The following is a 22,515-nucleotide window of genomic DNA, read 5'->3' as shown; positions in this document are numbered from 1 at the left end:
AGTAAAACAATTTAGCTGCGCTTTTATATGAAAGCAAATAATGATTACTTAACACTGCCTGACTGATCATTGACTTTGACTGTGGTTCAGTCAGTTTTCTATTTCCATTCCCAGAAGCAATACTGCTGGTAAAATCACTGAAATAGGAGGTAAATTTTGGAATATGCTCGCTAAAATGGCCACTGAATGTGAAAATAGCCTCCTCAACTTGATTTCAAAGAGTACTAGGAGGCATTTTATTTTAAGTTACCTCGTCCGCGACCTCTGCCGCGCCCGCGACCTTTCCCTCGGCCCCGCAGTCCCCCTCGAACGCTCCCGCTGTCACTTCGGACACTGGCGGTATCATCGCCATGATCCCTCGGCTCTCTTCTCCAACCTGTTAACACGAGCAAATACAAGCTTGGGGTGAAATATTTACATTGTCTAAAGCACTGGATCCCAAACAAGGGCGCAAGAGCCATTTGGAGACATAAAACCTGAAGGCGAATCATACTAGAGACAAAGACTCAATGTGACAAAATGAGCATTGCAAGCAAACCATTCCTAGAAGGTATTTCTAATAAATGGATAGTATTAAAATCCTTTTACATTGTCTTTTCTCAGACATTATAGTGCACGCAGAGGTGAGAAAAGCTGTTCTGCCAAAAACCATCACCAGAATAAATAAATTGTCTGGGAGAGAACTAGCCAACTTACTGAAGGTATTTCACAAAAGTCAGTGAGGCAATAATTATCAATAAAAATTCAAATGACTATTAAATGGCATTTTGAGAGCATGTTCCTTACATAATTTGATGAATAGGTAAAAAAAAATAAATAAATAGCAAATTCTTCAGCATCTACTGTTAAACAAAGATGCAAATATTCTGGTATAGAAAATTAGGTAACAACGTGAAAAAGTTGTTTTACATTTCTTTGTGAATTTAAGATTTGTAAGTTTGATCTTGACAGCTTATTACAAATTTCAAGCTGCAATGTTTTAGTATGGAAAAAAGAATCAACCAAAGCAGGAAAAAAAAAAGCTTTCACATGATTAAAAGTTAGGTATTAGGTAAATATGGAAAGCAAACGTTAGGAGACACCAAAGGCATGCCTGCAGGTGAAGACATAAAGCAGAGAACTGGGACAGATGCAAGGTGTGAAAATCAAACCGTGAGCTCGTGGCCACTTACTCCTGCTGCTATCATGCGCCCTGTTAATATGGAGCGTGTGATTGGGCGAGGTGGGGTCGGGCGAGTCGTGGTTGGGCTCTGTGTCCGAGTGCGTTCGGCCCCCGCCTGGTGTGTCGGCGCCACCGCCGTCCCGGGACACTTCCTCCAGCGGCAGTGAAACCCACTTACGTTTGTTACCTAGCGATGATTGCACACCGAAAACAGCAACTTGAAGAGTTCTGCTCCAAAACGCCATGAATCCATTTTGGAACAAATAAAATGACTCAGCAAAAAAAGGATCCACTGAATGGCACCTAAATAAAAAGTAAACGTAGCGCTCTGGCTGTAGCAGGACACTCACTCCTCGAACATCAAATTCAAAGACATTTCAATGACTCTCAAGGCCTTGACGTAAGCAGGGTTCTCACTCTCAATGACTAAAATGTTGAATTTCCATAACCTATGTGTGTCTCATAAGTTTTATTTTTTTCCTTAATCAAAATTTTAAACACACTTCCAATTTAAACGGTCTTACTAAAGTTCATTTTTCTGTTTTATTCTGTGGGGAACCACGAGAGCACCATGTGACCACAATGGAAAATAAGTTTAAAATGTTATGTTTGGTGAATAACTACATAATCTGTTCTTAAACTGACGTTGAAACAACTACACAATATTCAATGTCTTATACCAAGAATTTATCAAACTCCCTGATTTTTTAGACTTTCCAGAGATTCCATAACTTGTAGGACATTGGTCAAGTTCAAAAATCACAAAGGCGCTTTTTTGTTTTAACTCCTCATCCCATCTGGTCAAAAAATCTGGCTGTGTAAATCGATGATAGAAAAGGGCAAGCTTATGCGCACATCTAATCCCAGGTGGGTAAAGTTACAGGACAAAATAATTTTGCAGTCAAGGAAAAATGTCTGCACACTAAATCATTGCTTCCAAAACCGGGGTCTTGATCATGCAAAGACCCTGGCTGTGGGCAAAATGTTGCACTAGCATTTGGGAGCATAACTTCAATGTGCAAAAATCACGAAATCATCTATTTTAAAGCTGCTGCTACATCAACAGAATGCCCACATATTTACACATTTATTCATTTTCAAATATACTTTTAAGCCTTATTTTTTGGTTTCTCAAAGTCACAATCTTTCAAGGCCTGAAGGAACCCTGCAGTAGCGAAGCAGGGGACTCATTTTGGAACAAAACTCTTCCCATCGTCTCTGGCCTGGGCACTTTCAGGGCCACTGCATCTATGAAGTGGCGCGTCACTTACAGGACACTGAAGTGTATGGAGTGTGGTGCTTTTTTACGTCTCTGCCACCTTGTTTTCATGTCTAAACGGGGCGACAGTGAACTGGAGGAGTAGTGCAACACATGAGGTTATCACAGCAGAGAACACAGACCATGCACCACTTTGCACCAACCAGCAATTTCACCCCATGACCGACACATGCAATCTATGCAATCAATCAAAAATACAAATCTGCATCAATCAAACACAATGACAGCTGCAGCCGTCAACCAATTTTTATTCCAGATCATTTTATGGATGCAGTTCAGCGTGCTTCCCCGCCCACTCCCTCTTACCTCCTCTCTTCTTCAGGCCTGTGTTTTTGGACTCGGGTCCCACCTCAGCCTCTCCGTCCTTGGGCAGCTCGGCCAGCGGGTCCTGCTGAGCTTCCTGGTTCTCTTTGCTCTCGCCGCCGTCGTGGTTGCTCTCCGATTTTTTCTCCACTCGATCCCTCTTCCTCTCCTTGTCCCGGCGCGAGGAGGGAGGTTTCTTCCCTTCAGTGTTGAGGACATTCTGCTGTTGCTTAAAAAAAAAAAATTAACATTTTGACCTCATTTTCTTTATCTTTTTAAAGGATGAATTAGGACTGTGTGGCCATGTAACACTAAGTTCCTGTAACTTGTTTCATGTGTTTAGGGGCCTTATGCTTTTTTCCTACAAATCGAGCCCTTTCAAGGGTTTTCAAGGCTTGTGGGAACCATGCTGATCACGGTCAGCACTAAAACACCAATTGAAACTGTACTTCTATTGGTTCTGAATTCATTTTAATAGGTTCAATTGGTGACACACTTTAGGTTATTTCCCAATTTGAAAGACATGTTAAATGCATGTGCTCCTCTCAAAAATTATGCTGCTGTTACAAACTCACAGAAAGCCACAGACATTACTCTTGAACTTGTTTTGTCAAAGGGCCAAATAAGATTTAACCGAGTGACTTTGAATGTGAGGTCTAATATTCTCCATGGCGAGCTGATGTGTTGAGATGTCAAGTGCTCCATCTAGTGAGCAAAATAATAAAAAGGTCTCCTAATATCAGCCCAGTGCAGTGAGTCACTGGGGAATACATAAAAGAAGTATAACGCCCACACACATTCAACCACATAAACCATACCTCTTTGGCCAGTTCCCCAGGTGTGGGCCAGTTTGTGATGTCACTGAAATCACTCGACTGTAAGGTTGACAGAGACAGAAAACAGCGATGTAAGAACAACCACATTTTTCACATTTCGACACCCTCAGCAGTTTTCCAGGCCGGGGTCGATCGCTCCTCCCTGGACTTGCTTCAATCACCGCTAACATTTTCCCCGTGCCTGGCCAGGCTAGGTGCCCTTCTGCTAGACACCAGCGGGTAGAAAAGGAGCTCAATGTTCTTTCTGCGGCGACAGTGTAAACAGCAGCGATAAACAGCGCTGGCTGCAGCTGAGCCACTTTCCACTAGTGTAAATGTTGTAAATTTGGACAACCTGATAGGAGATAAAGGCTGGAAACTTGGGCTACGGTCACACTTAGGGGCTGCATAGCAGAGTGTTAAAAAAAAAAACAAAAAAAAAACGTCAAAACTGCAATATTGACCACTGCCATATCCAAGGCACATGGGGCTCTATTCACAGGTGATCTGTTGCAGCAATAACACCTGAACGGGCGATCTTTGCTGCAATTTTGGATGCAATAATAAGAGAATAAAGACTGAGCACAACGTTAAGGGTGTTGTGGCTTTTATCTGATATTTTTTTCCTCGTTGCTGTATATGCATAAGAGTCACTAACATAACAATATCAACCTGCAACTCAGAAATCACTCAAGTTATACGGAACTGAGTAAATGTTAAGCATTACACAATCTTATCCATTATATTTTGTAACAGAAAAGCAACTATATGGACAAAGACAGCTATATCCAACAGTATCAGTATTCATGTTGCAACAGAAAATAAAATCCTAGAGGGACTGTCAGCTGCAATGTAACTTGCCACTTGTGACATTTGATTTTGACTTGTGATTTTTGGCATCACTCGTGAAGAGTCACCAGCACGCAGCATTCTGGGTCATCGGGTTACAATGTGAGCAACGTTTCATTAAGGGCCGGGAAGACGAACTGTGCCATTATGCTAGGTGTAATCTGATGATAATATTGTAAAGAAATGGCAAGGGTGACCGTTGACATGCAGAGGAGATGCCGTGACTGGCAAATTTGTTTCCTGCTTTGCTCGCTGAAGATGGCCACATCATTTCCCGCTTCAAACGGTCGCCGTTACTTAAATTCAATTAGCTGCGTTCATTCACAGATAATGACAGAGTATTGCGTTGTGTCCACAGTCAAACATTTTTGTACTAGTGTCTGGTTTGCTGCCAGAGATGAAGCTTAAATGATCACCACAAAGAATGCAGTTTGGAAAGTAAACAAAACTACCAGCCACAGCTTGAATCAACCAACACCGGGTTGGTGGCAGATGTCAGTTTCCCAGTATCTAACCAAAGTTAAACAAACAGATGGACATGAGGCCTTTCGAGGATCGCCTCAGGGGGTCCAGATATTTGTGTTTTATTTGCAAATGAGACAGGCAATTCTCCAAACCAACTATCTCTACCACATGATATTTGTTTTGAATATAAAGCTCTATTAAACAGGGAAATTTCACAAATTTACTGTAACAGTAAAGACCCAACTGGCAGTCTGGCACCATGTGCATCATTTGTAATTAGTGTCATTACAGGGTTAATTGATGTCTAATTTAATTAGCAACTTATTACACAAAATCTGCCATCAAGCAGAACATCCGGACAACTGGGTCATTACTGCCATGCGTCTGCCATTTCTAAAGATGTGAAACAGTGGCTTTGGAAGTATTAAAAATAATAATAACATTACCTTGCTGGATTTTCTCGTCCTGGGCTTGCTGGCACGGACGACTTTCAGAGGGTTTTGCTGATCTGTGGATACAGATTCAACAAGTGAACTTGGCATCGTGGTTACTCAAAATGAACCTGAATCTGAGACATTAATCCTGCAACCAGCCAGCATTTAATGACACCAACACGCAAGTTCCTGCACCAAAATCGTGCTCACTATTGGAAAAAAAAGGTCAAGTCATCTACACTTGCAACACATGTTGTCTTTGTGCAATTCCGAATTTCAGTCAATACAGCACGCATTATTATTCTCCATCCCAACCAGCACCCTGGCCTTAGCCTTTACACTAGTTTAGGGTGTTTTTTTGTAAAACCAGCGGCGGTATGTGGCAGAGTTTCTACAGCCAGCTGCTCCTGTAGCCTGGGAGTGGCACACTGGGGCTTGACAGTCCCTATCGCTTCACAGAGGATGGTCGGCTTGATAAGAGACACAGGGCCCAGGCTTCTGCATGAATGGGTGTAGGCCTGACTAGCCTGCGGACATACACCCTACAGCAGTGGCTGTACAGTAACACTGTAAAATGATGCCTGTGCCCTCACTAGAGCCACACTTTTCAAATATAGCTTTCCCTGCTCTGTCTACGCTCTGCTACACCACACACACACACAGACAGACACAGACACACACATACACACACACACACAAGACCTTTCACTATCAATGTAATTTGAAATGGAATTAAACAGACTTTTCTCCCCACTGCCAGATTAATACCTGGTTAAAATTTGGCTCTTGCTAAAACAGGACAAATCAAAATAGTTGATTCTGGAGAATTAGTCTGCCATAAAATACAACCAGGGACTGTAAGGTGTGGTTGGTTTCAAACATTCAAACCATGAACTGTCTTCTGTACCTGCCCAGCCACCTTGGTTCACACACTTGTGCTTTACTACTGACAGTGAGGAAGTGGATGGTGGGAGGAATTGCAAGCAGCAAGGCCATTGGACATGCAAAACGTGTCTTTACAGCAGCAGGAGTTAGCTGGCTCTCTAGCTTCCACTAAGTCAACTCTGCTGTAAAAACCCAGGCACATTTTGGCGGATTTAGCTTCACTTGTGCTGTCATTTCCCAGTCACAAACTTGGCACCTTGATTCTTGGTGTTTTCCAATAAGGGAAACCAATGAGATAGCTATCTGCTCGTAGCTACAGGCTAAAGAAGTAGCAGTTGTCAGCAATCAACACGTGGTGCTCCAGAGCAATCCGAGCAGAGGGGGATGGGGGTTAACATGCCACCATCAACAACTTTAACTGTGCTGACACTTGCGTTTATGCACCTCATTCAACGCAATTAAGCCCCAAAAAGACACTGTGGCAAAGTGAGCATTGACATAAATGTGCCTTTCTGGCTGGTGTGGCTGTCAGGATGGTGCCAGAACACGCTCATGTGCTGTAACATACGGGAAAGGGCTGACATGCTGTAACCATATTGCAAGGTTTTAGTCACAATAATCTGATTTCCACAAGCGCTAAGTCAAAGGGACCTTACCCTTTTCTTGGGAGCTGGAGTTTATGGTGTTGTTGGACACTCTGCCCGTGGTTCTCTTCGTCCACGGGTTCACTTTCGGCGGCGGCGCCTCCACAACTTTTCGCTTCACTGTTTCGGTCGGGTCGACGTTGCTGCTCTGGGCGTTTTGGTCGTTTTCCTTGTCGTTTTCTTTGCATTTCTTGTGCAGGTCCATCGGGCTCTTGGCGACCTCGGTGCCCTGGCCATCTGAGTGTTGCTTTTCCGTCCTTTTCTGACCCTGCTCCTCCTGTTCTCTGCCTGGTTTCTGCAGCGGAGTTGGCTCACACTTGTTTTGGTTCTCCTCTCCCCCGGCGGAGCTGGTCGCTGTCAAACCTGAGTCAACCTTGCACTCAACTTCGGTGGACATCCTGCTCGTTTCCTAACCACACACGACGTTAAATCCAGTGTGAAGCTTGGTCCTTGCTCTCTTAATCACAGAAAAATAAAATACTTAAAAAGTGCCGAGGTGACAACAACCACAACTTGAGGTAAACAACTTTTTGGGGCTGGACCTCCTCGCTAGCCAGCTAGCCAAGTAGCTCCTGCAGCTAACGTTAGCTAAGCTAGCTAGCTACCATGCAGAAGTCAGCAAGCCAGAGCCAACCGAGCTAAATGTTATTTTTCGCCTCGCTCTCGGCTGTTTCACACCAACAAGTAGTTACCTCAGAACATGTAGTTAGTCACCATGTAAACGGCAGAAACAAATCGGGTTCAAAAGCGAGTTTTTGTCAACTTTTTGGCAAACTACCACCGCGACCTCCTCTCAGCCCTGATTTCAACTCCACGCTAGCGACTTGACAGAGAAAGTCGGAGCTCGTGCAGCCCGCTGGGTCTCGAGCTGTAAACAGTGACTCTGCTGCCCCCTGCGGCCACGAGGCGCCACTGCACAGCCGATACGACTGATCAGCTTATCGATAAGTGCTCGTTATTGAAAACTGACGTGGCCCTACGGGATAGTGTGACATGGATTTGTGTTCAGATATGTTCTCTCACCTCTGCTCAGTTATGTTTTAACGTGTTATGTTTATTTTTAAAACGATATTATATTTCCTATACATATGTCAACGTCACTCTGTTGTATTTAAATGTGCTATATAAATAAACTGACCCATGACTTGTGCTGTGGACCCATTTCTTGGTCTGAAATAAAATTTGAATTGAACTGATGAGTAATCCACCTAACAGATAACTTAAAATTATGAATTATAACAATCCAATAATGCTTTACTGATGAATTATCACACAATTATGAAAGAGTGTATTTTATTTTAATGAGAAATTTCAGCATCATACAATGTTACATTTTACTTTCAGTGAAATATTTGTCAGTCATGAATTATCACCCTTTGATGGTGATTAATGACGATTATCCTCCAGTGATTAATTCTGTTTTAACGAGGAATTATCTTGCAGTGGTGAATTATTATTATTATGCAGCGATGACAAATTATGTTTTAATGATGAATCATTAACCAGTGAAAAAAAAAAATACAGCAGGTTTTTAATTAGGAAATTTCAGCCATAGACAAATTATGTTATCATGCAGAGTAATGCTCCAGTGATGTAATATGTTTTAATGAGTTCTCATTCATGATAATTAGGGCCCCCCAATGCACACATGTAGACTACAATACATATTATTTGAAGTGGGTCTAAAACTAGGGCACAGGGACCCACAGGGATCCTCAGACAGGCTCTAATGGGCCCTGATAAAATAATAAAATAATTAAATTTCACTTTGTTCTGAAATTGTGCAAGAAAGAGCATCTGGCTTTATTATAGAGTCAGTGTCTTATCCAAAAAATACAATAACCATTCAGGTTTCTATTTAAACAGCAAGGACGCTGTGGAAATGTGGTTATATAACAAATAGCTCACAAAATCACTCTTGAGTAATGAGAGAAATGTATTTAGAAAATGTGTGATACTTGAAAATCTACAAAAAAAGTGGACTAATGTATAAGGCTCATAATTCAACACGGTGAAATATGATAATTTAATTTGTTCAGAAACAACAAAAATAAAACAAGAATTGATCAGTAAATAGTAGTCACCTGTAATAGTAATAGTCAGTAAATATGGACTTGTTTTTTTAATGTACTTTTTTGGTAACTGAAAGTGTAATCCATAGTCTCTGAGGATATATGATGAGAGTTTAGTGCAACTTAAATTCCAACAGTGTGTAATCTGATTTATAGGTGTCTAATATCATCAATACATCGTATGGCTGAGCAGGACAAACACAAAAACAAGGGAGATGTGAGTCACTGAGTGTTGTTTCAGCACCAGGGCAGAGGACGCCGCTCTGGGCCGGGTGTAGATGTACGGGTGCTCCTGTCAATTATCATGCAAAAAAACAAACAAAAAACAAACAAATGTTCAACTCAGTTCACTTCAATCAAATCCATTACAGTTTTTTCACTCAATTCACCCAATTTCAATGTGCGTACAGTCAAAAATCACAATCTTCATCATTTCAGTGTCTCTGTACCTTGGGTGGGCAGATGAGTTTTACAGGCTCGGAGAAAATGTCCAGCATATCCTTCTCTCCCTCTGGCTGGAACTAAGAGAAAACACATTTTGGAAGAGTCAAACCACAACAGTGCACATAGACTCAGTGGCCACTTTATCAGGTCCACCTGTAAAATCTAATCCACCTGTTGTGCCATAAAGTTTCCTTTCCTGCTGCCTATAATGCTCATGTTTTCTTTCTGTCACAGTAATAGAGGTGTTCATTCACTTCTATGTTTGGCATTGAGCTCATAGTTATTGCTGCTGTTGGACTGGACTGCATTTTACTGACAGCTGTTTCCACTATTCTGTGCCCTCTTATATATATATAAGTGTTAAGGACAAAAAAATGGAAACACCTCTCAACATAATGTAATCCTCTGCAAACTACAACCTCAATAATAAACACAGAATTAAATTGACACATTCTCCAAACAACAACTGAACATTGTAAACTTTGTTAAAGGTAGGATTCATGTTGCACTGAACAGCATCAGACTGTACAGGTGGAGGAAGTGGACACTGAGAGGAGCTTCACAATCATCGCACAGAGAAGGCGTTCAGGTGATGTAACTCAACTCTGCCACAGGCCGACTTTGTTCCTGAATGTACACTTTGGTCGTCTCAACAGAGCTGGTGTGTTTTGCTTTCTGTGCTTTCAGTTCCCAGTCAAATCGGATGTAGGCCTGTCACTGATATGTTTTTTTTTTTCTTTTCAACACTTTCTTTATTCTGTTTTCCAAGAAACATGACACAGAGATAACTACACCAACACACAAAGCAGGTAAAAAAAAAAAAAAAAAAAAAAAAAAAAAAAAAAATATATATATATATATATATATATATATATATATATACACACACACACACACACACACACACACACACATATATATATATATAAAACTTATCATTGATATGTTTAATTTTTATGTGTTTATTTAATAATATTACCAAGCTTGTTAGTAAGCTAACCAAACAGCGGGGGTTCTCAAATGGGGGCATGCTTACCCCTAGTGGCATGTTGGAGTACTGCAGGGGGTTTGTGAGATTTTATTAAAATGTTAATTTACATTTTAGTCAAATGTGTGTTTGTGAAGAGAAAAAGAAGCAGAAACATCAGTGTTCGTCCAGCTGGACTGCACCGCTTTATCAGGGATTTTTGTTCCTACCAATTTTTTTCCACTGATCTGGGGGAACTTGGCTGAAAAATATTGCAAAGAGGGTTCATTATTGAAAAAAGTTTGAAACCTCTGCCACACAGTGTGAGTAGTAAAGTAGCTGGGGACCCAAGCAGATCCAGATGCATTAGCAGAGGCTGTATAGCGGCTGCAAGTTAACATTGTTTTATTTGCTGAATTAGTTTATTAGAGCCTCTTTAACAGAGGAACTCACATCCAGCAGCATCCAGGCTGAAGGTGCCTTGGAGAAAAAGTTCACAGCAGGACAGAGAACCCTCAGAAAACTACTGGTTCTCACATAGTTCTTCACAATGATCTATGGTTCTACAAAGAACCATCAGCAGCTGAAGAACCTCTTTATTTAGGGGCTGGTTCTTCTCACGCTTTATGTGGTTCTTTTTAAAGTACCCAAGGTACTTTAATGTGGCAGCATGAAATTAGGACTGCAGCTAACAATTGTTTTCATTGTGGATTAATGTGCAGATTATTTCCTCAGTGAATGGATTAATGTCTCAGTCTATAAACCATCAGAAAACAGTGAGAAATGCCACAGCGTCACAGCTGACATTTTTAATACCTCGTCTGGAGCCCAATAAAGGAAAAAGGAAGGTCGAGGAACAGCCAACAACATGTACATGTTGGTTTTCAATCTACCCAGAATAATTTGATTTAAAATACTCAGAGAACCTTTTATTCTGTAAAATTACTAAAGAGCCATTTAAAAAGTTTCTTTACTGAAACAGTTGGGTCCATTTAAAGAACCTTACTTTTAAGAGCTTTAGTAGAACTTCCTAAATAAACCCTTTTCTTTGAGGCATCTTTTAAGAACAATCTACAGAAATGTTTTTTTAAAGAACGTCTTGCTAAACGGTTCTTCCAAAAATGGCTCTTCAGAGTGACGCCGTGGAAGAACCATTTTTGGTTCCAGTCAGCGCCTTCATTTTTCTGCATGCACGTCACTGTACTCAGCAGTGTGCTCGATTAAAAGTAAAACTGTGAGGAGGAGTTCACCATGTTGTTCCACAGGCCCTTGGCCAGCTCCTCGTGGCCCTTCACCCTGAAGTGGAAGCAGTCGGCTGTGAAGAAGCTCATGTCGATCGTCCCGTTCTGAAGGCGAGAGGAACATCAAAAGTCAGAGTCATACCACCAAACACAAACCAGACCCAGGCTTGTGTTCACGTTCATAGACCAGACCTGATTTGAGTTGTTCCAGTCGACATAAGGGGTCTGATCTGTGTCTAGTCGTGCAGAGGCATACTAACCAGAGATTAGCATGCAGCCACGGCAGGATACAAGGTCAGCAGGACCACAAATCTGCTGCAAAACGTGCTACTGGCAGTGACGTATAGCCCTACATTATTGCTCAGTATATTCACTAATTCAATATCCAACCATGTGCATCAGCAGCAGCAAGGCCAGAGACGCTCTCAGAGAACGCAAATCAAAAGAATTCATGTGCTGAAAATCTAACATCACGGGCTGCAGGAGAAAGTGGGTCATTCTGGAGGCTGACATTTTTTAGTTCTAAAATATAGAAACAACATGTTTAGAGTTAAAAACACGAGTCTAAAAATACTCATGTGGTCCAAAAACCCCCTAAGGAACAGAGAAACAAGGCTGCTTGATTTAAATCTTAACAAAGAGGTTCATCACAAAGTACATAGGGACATCCATACGGCTGAAAATGAGATAAAAGCCGTAAAGAGTAGCACCGTTGCACATGTGTGGAAGTGTGTGTATGTGTGAAAGTGTGTGTGTGTGTGACTCACAGGCAGTCTCGGCGGTTGTGCATGCTGTAAATAGGGCTGCAGAACCACAGCGAAATCCTCCTTGAAGAAACGGTCACTGTGCAGAAGCTTCTCTAGTCTCCTCTGTGAACGGAGGAAACGAATAGTTAAAGGGGCAATAAATAAAATTTTTACGGCCTTATAGCACAAAGTGTCTGCCACATATCAGCGGAGGGGTTGGGATCTCTGGCTTGCTGTGCGGCCCGTTCTCTGTTTAGGAACAAAAACTCTCTACCTGCTGGAGTTTCAAGACACTCCCAGTCCATGTGCCATAATAATAATAATAATAATAATAATAATACAAACACCTCAGCCGTGTTGTTGTGTGTTTCTCAAAACCTTTAGAAGCAGTCTGGTCAAACTTCACTGGCTGAAGAAGTTCCTTCAAACACACACATACACACACACACACACCTGGAATTCAAAGTTCATCTCTATGAGCTCCTTCAGTTCGGTGGAGTTTTCTTCCGGCAGAACCAGGCAAGAGCAGAAACTTCTGCAAGCAGATTATGAGATTATGACATCAGCTGTCAGTTCAGTTTTTTGGTGTGCAGATTTGCAATATACATTCAGCTACACGTAGTTTCAATGGGTTAAAAAACAAACAAACAAACAAACAAACAAAAAAAGAAACAAAGACAAAACATGCACAGGACAATGCAAAGGTAACACACTTTTGAAGCTGACAGCCAAGAGAGGGTTTCTGAACTTCCCTCAGCGGCTTCATCGGGAGAATCTGCACGACGTTGACGATCGTCCGGGGGAGCTGCAGACCAAGAGACGACGTTCAGCAAGTCACCAAGAGGCTTTTATTGTGATAGTCAAAGAGTTCCTTTCCAAACTACTGTCTTATCCTTAAATGTCTTAAAAAGCACTATAATTTGTTTTAAAGCTGCACTGGGTGATTGTGCATGTTGCTAACCTCAAATGGCAACAACAGGCAAGATTTAAAGGAATACTCCAATGTTTTGGGCGAAATACCCCTTTTTCCAACTTCTCCAGACTGAGACCAGATGTACGATACCATTTTCACTTCTGTGCATCCAATGGCTCGGTTCCTTTGGCTAGCATTTTGTGTTAGCTTAGCATAAAGACTTAAAATCTATGAGAGTCATTAGCCTAGCTCCATCAAAGTGAAAAACTAAACCTTACAGCAACTCTGAAGCTGATTTATTTACACGGTGGATCATGTGGATTTGAAATACACATCTTGGGATTTTAAAAAAAAAAAAAAAAAAAAAAACAAGAGTCGTTTCAGGTGAAGTTGGGTGATGGAACTGAACCGCTGAACACATTTATCCTTCCGTCTATCGCATAACGGTATAGGAAGATTCGGCACAAAATAACTCATGAAACAACTCTTGTTCGATGTTTCCATCTCAAGACGTATTTTTCAAATCCACATGATCCACTGTGTAAATAAATCAGCTTCAGAGTCGCTGTACGGTTTATTTTTTCACTTCGATTGAGCCAGGCTAACGATTCCTATAGATTTTAAGTCTTTATGCTAAGCTAACATGAAATGCTACCCATATGAACTGAACCACTGGACGCACAGAGGTGAAAATGGTATCAAACATCTTGTCTCAGCCTGGGTAAAAAGCTAGTTTACCCAAAACAATAACTTAATTTTCCATAGATCATGTCAGAAAAACACGCTCATGTTTCCCAAACCGGCCGCTCTGTGATGTTTTACACCAAAGAGACAAGAGAGGAACGAGATGTGAGCAGTCTGCTGCGGACGGAGCGGCTTCACTGCAGTTTGGATTTCACTCCTCGGTTTCCATTTGTCACTTCCTGTGGGCTGAGAAGTGATCACACCTGATAACAGACTTTTATCTGCTCAAACAGAGCAAACCGACACCGTCTGAAAAAGAGGGGCCGGGATGTTGTTCCTCTCTGTCGCAGCCTCACTTTACCATCCAGACAGATCAGATGGGTTTGTTTTTACATGAAAAATCTGCCCAGAGGGGTTTTAGTTTTCTGCCATCAGTCCTTTCACAAGAACAGGAATCACTCTTCTTTTTCCAAATAGTGGAAATCTGTTTTTTTTTCTCCATTTGAGCACCGATTATTATCGGAGCCTTGCATACTTTTTATATCATGTTTATCTCTTGTCTGTGTTGTTTGCAAAATATGGGATCGAGATGTGTGCCTTATCTTCTTACTGCAAACCAAATCTACCCACAGGTGCAAATAAAGTAACCAGACTGGATTCAACTTGGAAGAATAAATACAGGAATAAATATCAAAAGTTACAAAAAGACTCCTGCACTGTCTACCATGCAATAATACATTTATTTTACTTGCAATATCTGGGTGCAAGACCACCAGCGATGATGTTATGATGGGTTATAATGCGTCATTTTCAAAACGTGCATATCCCCCCCACCATCCTGCATGTGCTCAGTAAGTTCCTGTGTATTTTTATCTATTTATCTGTATAAGAGTTGGCTTAAATGAGGTGTTCTGAGTACATAATTCTAAAAAAGTATAGAATTCCCCGCTTATTTTTCCCAATTTCGGAAATTTTTCCTCATGTTGACTTGGGTTATGAAGGGAATCCAGATCTCACCTCATTCATCATCATGTCGAGCGCCGCTGTCATGTAGTGGATGAAGCTGTCAGGGGAGAAGAGAGTCTGCGGACGATTTAAGAGGAGGGAGATTATTAGTTATTAGGAGAAATGGGAGATCACAGCAATTAAAGTGTCGGGTGTCATTCTAAAATGCTACAAACCGGACTTTTCATTTAAAGGAATAGTCCAATGTTTTGCGCGAAATAGCCCTTTTTCTGACTTCACCAGACCGAGACAAGATGTTCAATACCATTTTCACCTCTGTACATCCAGTGGTTCGATTTGTATAGGTAGCATTTTGTGTTAGCTTAGCAGAAACACTTGAAGTCTATGGGAGTCATTAGCCTAGCTCCGTCAAAGTGGAAAAATTGGGTCTTATTTATTTATTTACACTATTTATCTTTACACACTGTACAAGTTTTGGAGGAGATGCTGCTCAGACTTGCTGTAAGGCTTATTTGTTCCACTTAGGAATAGTGATAACAGGATAACGATTCCCATAGACTTCAAGTGTTTATGCTAAGCTAACATGCAATGCCACCCATATGAACCAAACCACGGGACGTACAGAGGTGAAGATGGTATCAATCATCTTGTCTCAGTCTGACAAAGGACATATTTCACCCAAAATGTTGGAATATCCCTTTAAGGTCATATTTGGTGAAACTCAAGGAGTTAAATTTGCAAGTTTGGAGGTAAGACATTAAATTTATCAGAATTAAACATCACAGAGCCTCATTTTTTCCACTCAGGAGCTTCTCAAGTCCAGAGATCCTGGTGAAATCCCTCATTTTCAAAGTGTTGCTCCACACCTGAGGGATATGGATGAGTTTGAGTTCTATATTTAAAATTTAACCACCAAAGTACTTTGAAGGCTGTTTGAGGGTTTCTTTGAAGGCATTTTCTGAAACTTTAAAGGCCTTATCTTCTCTCCAAGGCCTGTGGGAATCCTCTGTTTAAAGCCTGTATTTATTTAACTGTTGGGTAATGATTTCTGTAAATCAACTCTTTATTTGGGGAATCCCAGTTTTTAACGCTGAATGGGTTTGAGTTTCAGCATCACATCATGGTCTAAATGCTTTTTTAGAGGCTTTTCCACCCTGATTAAAATAAAACTCGGAAGGCAAACAGTCAATACTTGTCATTTTTTGTTATAAAAAGGGAAAAATGGAAAACTATTGGCATAAAATATGGTCATTATCTTATTTTGGAATCACAAACCTCACTGGGATATGGTAAAAAATACATTATTCTAGACTTTATTTTGGAGAAAGTATCGAAGACACACATGCTTACGTTGTTTTTACAGTAATCACAGATGTCATTCATGCCAATCAGCATCGTCACCACCTTCCAGTCCTCTTGGAAGTTCAGACCCTGAAGAAAAAAAAACACGATCAATCAAGTTTATTGGTCGTACATGATGAGAAACGTGACGCAAAATAATGAAGCCTGTCACATACCGGGTAGGTTTTGAATGTGTCTATCATGTGTCTTATCTGATCAGAGACATTCCTGCAAGAGAACACACACACACACACACACACACACACACACATAAACACATCAATAAAAGCCATCAATAAAATGTTATCATATCATTAAGAAATCATTTGCAGCCGTAATTATTTGATCTTTGAGCCTCGGGCAAAGCATTTCTTAGGGCGTCTTGTTAGAGTTGTACCTGTAATTAATATTTTCAACAACACCATTATTTAATTGAGGGGAAGCTCTATCGGCACCATCAAAACCAGCAGCTCAGCCCCAAAACATGTCTTCTGAGATTTGAATCGAGGTTAATCCTGTAAATGGTTTAATTTAAAAGGTTAATCCAGGTTAATCACGGACTGATACGGCACAGCGCTGATTTAATGCCATGTCTGGTTGCTCTTTCCTGGGAAAAATCACACAGGAAGAGGTGCATGTTACCTTTACGTTTTGCTTTAGAACTCACTTTTACAACACACTTAACAATGTTTCCCTCTTCCGTTATTGCGCCACTTTTATATTTGCTTTTTATATGGCTGCTTGATGGTGTTTTAAATTGATTTCATTGGTTTTATTGCCACTATTAATTTAATTGTACCTATTTTAGTATCACCATTTTTCATTGGTTCATATGCACTTGCATGTATTTTGCACTTTTGCCTGTGTTAAAACCAAGAGTTTGTTCTTTCAATGGCATTCTGTTTGTTGTATATAACATGAGATCATTATATATTTGCCTGATATGGAACAGTCTATTATATTTGCATCTTATTTGTTTTGTAAGAAGTTTCTTTAGTTAAATTTCATCTGCCTGAGATTATATTTATTAACCGCATTTTGTTTATTTGCATTTGTGAACTTCTTCTTTTTGTGTCCATTTGTGCTGTTGATACAAATATGTATGTATTTTATGGGTTTCTGATTTTTTATTTTATTCTGTAAATCCTTTAACCTGGAAAACACCTTGTGCTTAAGCTTGAAAAGTGCTACATGAATAAAAACGATTATTATTATCAGTAGTAGTAGTAGTAGTAGCAGTAGTGCAAGAAGAAGAATGGGCTGGTTGCAGATACAGACCAGAAAATCATTTTGAGCTGCGACACAAAGCTGGAAAATTATTTTGAAGGATGCACAACGACACGTTTTTGTTTTGGTTTCACTTTCAACGCTCTCTTCTTCTCTCGTTTTTAGACTTTTCTTTTTAATTCCACCCTGTGCTGTTTTTAATGTTTTATTTAATGTTTTCAAATGTTCTTCTTTTTATTGTGAAGCACTTTGAGCTGCAATTCTTGTATGAAAGGTGCTATACAAATAAAGGTTTATTATTATATATTTATTATTCTGCCCACTGGTCTCGGAAAAGGAGGAATTATTTCCTGCCGTAGCACTGCTGCCACCGTGTCAGCATGTGGTGACACGGTGGTGGTGCTACGACAGAAAAAAGTTCCTCCTTTTTGGAAACCAGGGAGACTGAAAAGTACGTTGTTGTGCATCCTTCAAAATGAGTTTTCAGCTTTGCGTCAACGCTCAAAATCCTGTTATTTTCCAGTTGTTTATTTTGCAGCAGCACACTCCTAATGCACCAAACTCGGCGGATGTATCACACTCATGTGGATGTGCAAGCACCATTATCTGGGCAAGAAGTCAAACTATTGCTTTAACAGACAAAGAAAAGAGAAAACTCAAATCCGACCAACAGATAATCCAAGGAAAAGACGTCCAAACCCTGCGACCCAAACACAGAGGCTGAAAACTGCAGACTTAACGTTTAACTTTAATGTTTGCACTTTAATGGCTGGCGTGTCTGGGTTACGGTTAGGATTTGTCTGTGGCGAGGCAGAGGCCGTGGCGGCTGCCGGGTCTTACAGTGTGTTGTGGCCCGTCACGGCGAAGTTGAAGCCGGTCTCGTTGACGGTCGTTGGGTAGCCGCTGAGCGTCATCATCGGTGCCGGACCCAGCAGGCCGGGATTGAAGAGTTTGAAAATGTCTGAAAACGACATCAGACAACACAGGACAGCGTCAGCGCCAAACAATACAACAAATAACTGCAGATTATCAATATTCAATAATAATAATAATAATATACAGTATCTTCTTAAAGTACAGCTGTTACTTTCCCAAAAACTGAATACTCATCCCACAAAGCTGAATTTTACTTTCAGTATTTTACACAGTAGTACTTTAAAAAAGAATACATTATATACGACATATTAGCAGATTAGGAGAATACAGTGTAATCCATAATCTGTACTGACTGGGGTACCTGCTTTCTGTCAAATCTCATGCTTTAGTCTAACATTTCATGACTTTGTCGATCAGTTTGTCTCTAATTACTTCATAATTTTGCTTGAATTAGTACTTTTTAACAACATCAGTATATTGAGGTAGTCAGAAATACACTGATCTGTAACTTTCCTAAGATAATAATTATTATTTTTTTTTAATTAATTACATAACGCATAATGTTGAGTGAGTTATGATTGGCTATGATGGTTGTTTCTCACAGTGGTTTATTGTTAAAAATGTTGGATGAGGATTAAACAGGAGCTTCGGTTTTACAGATTTTTCTCCGAGACCGTTAATCTCATTGGCTGAGTCCAACCTCAGTGGGTGGAGCCAAAGAAAACATGGGTAAGGGTTTCAAATGGCCAAAAAAAAAAAAAAAAAAAAAAAAAAAAAAAAGTAAATTAAATACAAACAGCAATTATTTCATTTTCCTCAACTTGTGGTTCTTTAGCTCCGCCCACTGAGGTTGAGCTCAGCCAATGAGAAATGTTTTTATCAGCAAACTCAAATCTGTTTATTGTGCATGAACTCACTTGCCAGAGTGATGACGTCTCTGTACGTCCCATAACCTCCGATACTGCAGGAGAGTTTGTGATGATTCACATTAATAAACATAAACATTTATACACACATGTAAATGGACAGTCATCACTTAGAGGGTTATAGAATGTAAATAAATTCACATTTGGCAAGATGAGGAAGTTTATTGATTTATTTATCTATAATTTGTATGTGTATGTTTTGCTATGTTGTTGTTATTTACTGTGCTCTTATTGTAGCTGAAGGCAACGTCAGTGACTTTCAAGAGGAAATAAAGGTTATCAATCAGTCAATCGATCAGTGAGGACATGAACAGCAATATGTCTGCAATGTGACGGGCCAGATAAGGCAAAGGTTAATGAACTCAGATATTACAGATCATGTGTGGACTTTTAAACAAATAAAAAAAAAAGGTCACGAGACAGTCGAGGTGAAGCTGTGGAGCATTTAAAGATGTGTTTTTACAGGGGGAAATAAAAACTGAACATGATCGGATAAACTATGTTATTATTTGAGTTAAAAAGGAAAGAGGAAATTGAACGATTACCTCCAAGACACGTGGCGAAATTCAAAAGGTATCGACAAAAGTGTTGATCCGTTGGCGCCAATCGCTGTCTGCAAGAAAAAACACAGACAAAGGACGTCTTTCCGCAAGAGGATCAAACCAACATCAGTGGGAATGAGTGTGAATGAGTGATTTTGTCGTGGAATTCTACAACAAAAATGAACAGTCAGATGGTCTTCAGGCCTTTAATGCTGTGAGTCAGCAGGAGAATCAAACACACCAAAGCTTGGAGGTAGATTGTCAATATGACAGAGGTGACAGGAAGCTTTCAAAGTCTTCAGTTTTTCCATATACTTTGCATGTCTTACATAGTCAATCAGGTAATAAAGCAATAAAAACTTAGAAACAGACCTAGCTAATGAACAGGCCTAGTCATAAATTCCAGACAAGTGACTGATCACTTCTAAATGAGACAAGCTGGTAGAGGGTCTGATCCATCGCAAATACCACCCGCTTAATTCTGAGGTCAGACAAAGGCTAACGCAATACATGATTTTAATGGTAAATTCCTTCACAATTTAAAGCATCAGTTCGGCTTCACTCACAGTCAGCGAGTCTCCCAGCGCCGCTATCACCTTCACATCTGCAGCTTTCACATATTCAACTGCAACAGAGAGGAAACGTCACAAACTAAAGGGAACTCGACCGCCTCAATGACTCAAAATCACTTTTAACTTTCCCCTTTTCCTAATTTCTTGTGTTTAAAGAACCGACACTGTTCTTGACCCTTTAAAGACCCCATGAAAGGGACTCTTACTGTCTTGATTTGATGCATTTCCTGTTGAAGGGAAGGATCATTCATGCAAAACTGCAGGATCTCAGTTGCACACTTTTATTTTGAAGGGACAGGTGGATGAGCGAGGACGTTTAAAGCTTTGTGAAGGTTTTATTGGTTGAAATTTTAATTTACAGTCACCGGTGCAGGATGATGTCACTATTTAAGATGCTCTCGAGGTCACGTGAGGTCATTTCATGGCGGCTTTAAAGACAACAGGACATTTACACGGTGCATCACACTAAACATCAACAGACACTGATATTACAACATAAACAGTTTGATAGATTTAACTTTTAAAGCACCAGACGTCCCTTTAATCCACATCGAGCTTTGAGTTTTAACCAGCTCAAACATTTTAAAGGCAGATATTAGACGGGGTGTGTCAGACCAGACACACAGGAGGCTGTTGTTTCCTGCAGTGTGTGTTGCTGTTGTTCGCTGTTTTATGGTATTTTAAAAATGCATGCATGGTTGTATGTAAGTGTGCATTTGTATTTCAGAATCAGAATCAGAATCAGAGATACTTTACTGATCCCTGAGGGGAAACTGGGGTCAGCTGCAGTCACTCAGATTCTCAAGAGAAGAATTAAATTACAAGAAAGTAGAAAGAAACACAAAATAACAAAATATGTGCCTTACAAATGTGCATTAATCCTATAAAATATTACAAAAATAAATACAGATTTATGAAATCTAGCTTATGTAAAGACGTAAACCTACATGCACTACATATGTACAGGGATATTGCATTGTTAAATAGCTGTCAAGTCTCACAGGAGTAAATTATTGTACAGATAAATTACTAAATAAACAATGAGACATTGTTCAATTCTGCTGTTTGTGAACTGTGACTGTCTGACCCTCCACAAGAGGCGTTAAAAATGATTTTTCTATTTTTTATTAATGTAATTTCACTATTGATGTGAAACTCCAACTCAAGCTGATTTTATACATAATGACCTTAATATAGCAAACAGTTTCAATCACATTAAAGCAGGTGGTGGGCAGGCAGCACTCTGTGTGTGTGTTCAGGTTTCTGTTTGGTGGTGGTTGTTGTTTTTAATCTGTGTTCGTTATAATGAGCTGATGAAGATCCTCAAAATAAACAAAACAAACAGATGAGATTCACCTGAAGTCGGGACGGAGGGAGATGGGCTCATGTCGGGACACTGGAAGGGAGGATGCAGAGGCCACCGGAAACCTCCCGTGTTGAAAATGTCCTGCAGCAGAGACACGAAAATCATACAAATCAGAGTGAAACGGAGCTGATTTGTTGTTGTTGTTGTTGTTGTTTTTAGTGGCATTAGTGACAAAGGTTTGACTGATATGGTGCAGTGAATGAGCTCTGACCCTGAGTGCACTCTCTCTCTCTCTCTCTCTCTCTCTCTCTCACTCACTCACACACACACACCTGGCATCAGGCTGGTTGGACACTCAGTTACATTTTGCTGTGTACACTTATTTTACTATGAAATTGTTGATGTTTAGTTGACACATCTGGAGCAGAATCATCGACACAAGCAGCTGAAAACACAGCAGGGGCCCGGGAACATAGAATATACCAGTAAAATATTATGAAAAGTACTGAGAAATAAGTGGAATAAAAGAGAGGAGAGGCTACCTGAGTGAGGACCTCTTCATCTTCTCTCAGTGTGAAGCCTGCAAGGTGAGGAAAACGGTTCAAGAGTCAAGAAAATATGAGCAAACTGGATTAAAACACCAACACAGCGTCACTTCACGTTAAAAATACAGCAGATTTAAAGGAATAATAAGAGTTTTCCATCGCTCACATCACACACACACACACACACACACACACACACACACACACACACACACACACAGCACCACTGTATTATTATTATTTTATTTTAATTAATTAATTTATTAATTAATTATTTTTAATTATTAATTTATTTTTAATTATTAATTAAT

At 40.2% G+C, this 22,515-nt stretch overlaps 3 protein-coding genes across 7 annotated transcripts in view; 1 reads left to right on the top strand and 2 right to left on the bottom strand.

Moving 5' to 3' along the window:
* larp1b (La ribonucleoprotein 1B) overlaps window positions 1–7,676 on the bottom strand; it is a 35,751-nt gene extending 28,075 nt beyond the window's left edge. For 2 of the 5 annotated variants that reach the window (XM_030044075.1, XM_030044076.1), the window contains exons 1-6: window positions 6,849–7,676; window positions 5,320–5,381; window positions 3,563–3,619; window positions 2,748–2,973; window positions 1,173–1,349; window positions 251–376 (exon numbers count right to left, since the gene is read on the bottom strand). In XM_030044075.1, the coding sequence (XP_029899935.1) occupies window positions 251–376; window positions 1,173–1,349; window positions 2,748–2,973; window positions 3,563–3,619; window positions 5,320–5,381; window positions 6,849–7,233 (1,033 nt within the window). In that variant the 5' untranslated portion in view covers window positions 7,234–7,676. The remainder of the gene's footprint in view (window positions 1–250; window positions 377–1,172; window positions 1,350–2,747; window positions 2,974–3,562; window positions 3,620–5,319; window positions 5,382–6,848) is intronic. The other 3 variants (XM_030044078.1, XM_030044079.1, XM_030044077.1) reach the window with 2 other exon arrangements.
* Window positions 7,677–8,925: 1,249 nt separating this feature from the next.
* Window positions 8,926–16,413, bottom strand: LOC115354458 (phospholipase B1, membrane-associated-like). Its single transcript, XM_030044855.1, has 9 exons — window positions 16,387–16,413; window positions 16,220–16,300; window positions 14,921–14,986; window positions 13,020–13,111; window positions 12,760–12,841; window positions 12,328–12,429; window positions 11,570–11,665; window positions 9,358–9,429; window positions 8,926–9,200 (listed from the first exon to the last, which is right to left on the bottom strand). Exons 1-9 carry the CDS (start codon window positions 16,411–16,413, stop codon window positions 9,078–9,080), a joined length of 741 nt encoding a protein of 246 aa, XP_029900715.1. The 3' UTR covers window positions 8,926–9,077.
* The window catches only part of LOC115380856 (dr1-associated corepressor), an 18,002-nt gene continuing 6,930 nt past the window's right edge, over window positions 11,444–22,515 (top strand). Inside the window, exon 1 of the mRNA XM_030082111.1 lies at window positions 11,444–11,453. The gene's annotated coding sequence lies outside the window, so the exon portion shown is untranslated. The remainder of the gene's footprint in view (window positions 11,454–22,515) is intronic.

Source organism: Myripristis murdjan, chromosome 22, assembly GCF_902150065.1.
Source record: "Myripristis murdjan chromosome 22, fMyrMur1.1, whole genome shotgun sequence".
NCBI lineage: Eukaryota > Metazoa > Chordata > Actinopteri > Holocentriformes > Holocentridae > Myripristis > Myripristis murdjan.
Note: the sequence above shows the minus strand (reverse complement) of the source record. Positions and strands in the feature narration are given on the sequence as shown.

Bases quoted from the DNA above. Each gene is read 5' to 3' on its own strand.
- LOC115354458 (XM_030044855.1), bottom strand. From the start codon at position 16,413: ATGATAGACACATTCAAAACCTACCCG. The intron at 16,301-16,386 runs GTATGTGACAGG...TTTTTTCTTCAG, and splicing joins ACACATTCAAAACCTACCCG to GGTCTGAACTTCCAAGAGGA. The intron at 12,842-13,019 runs GTGTGTTACCTT...ATCTGCTTGCAG, and splicing joins CTTGGCTGTCAGCTTCAAAA to AAGTTTCTGCTCTTGCCTGG.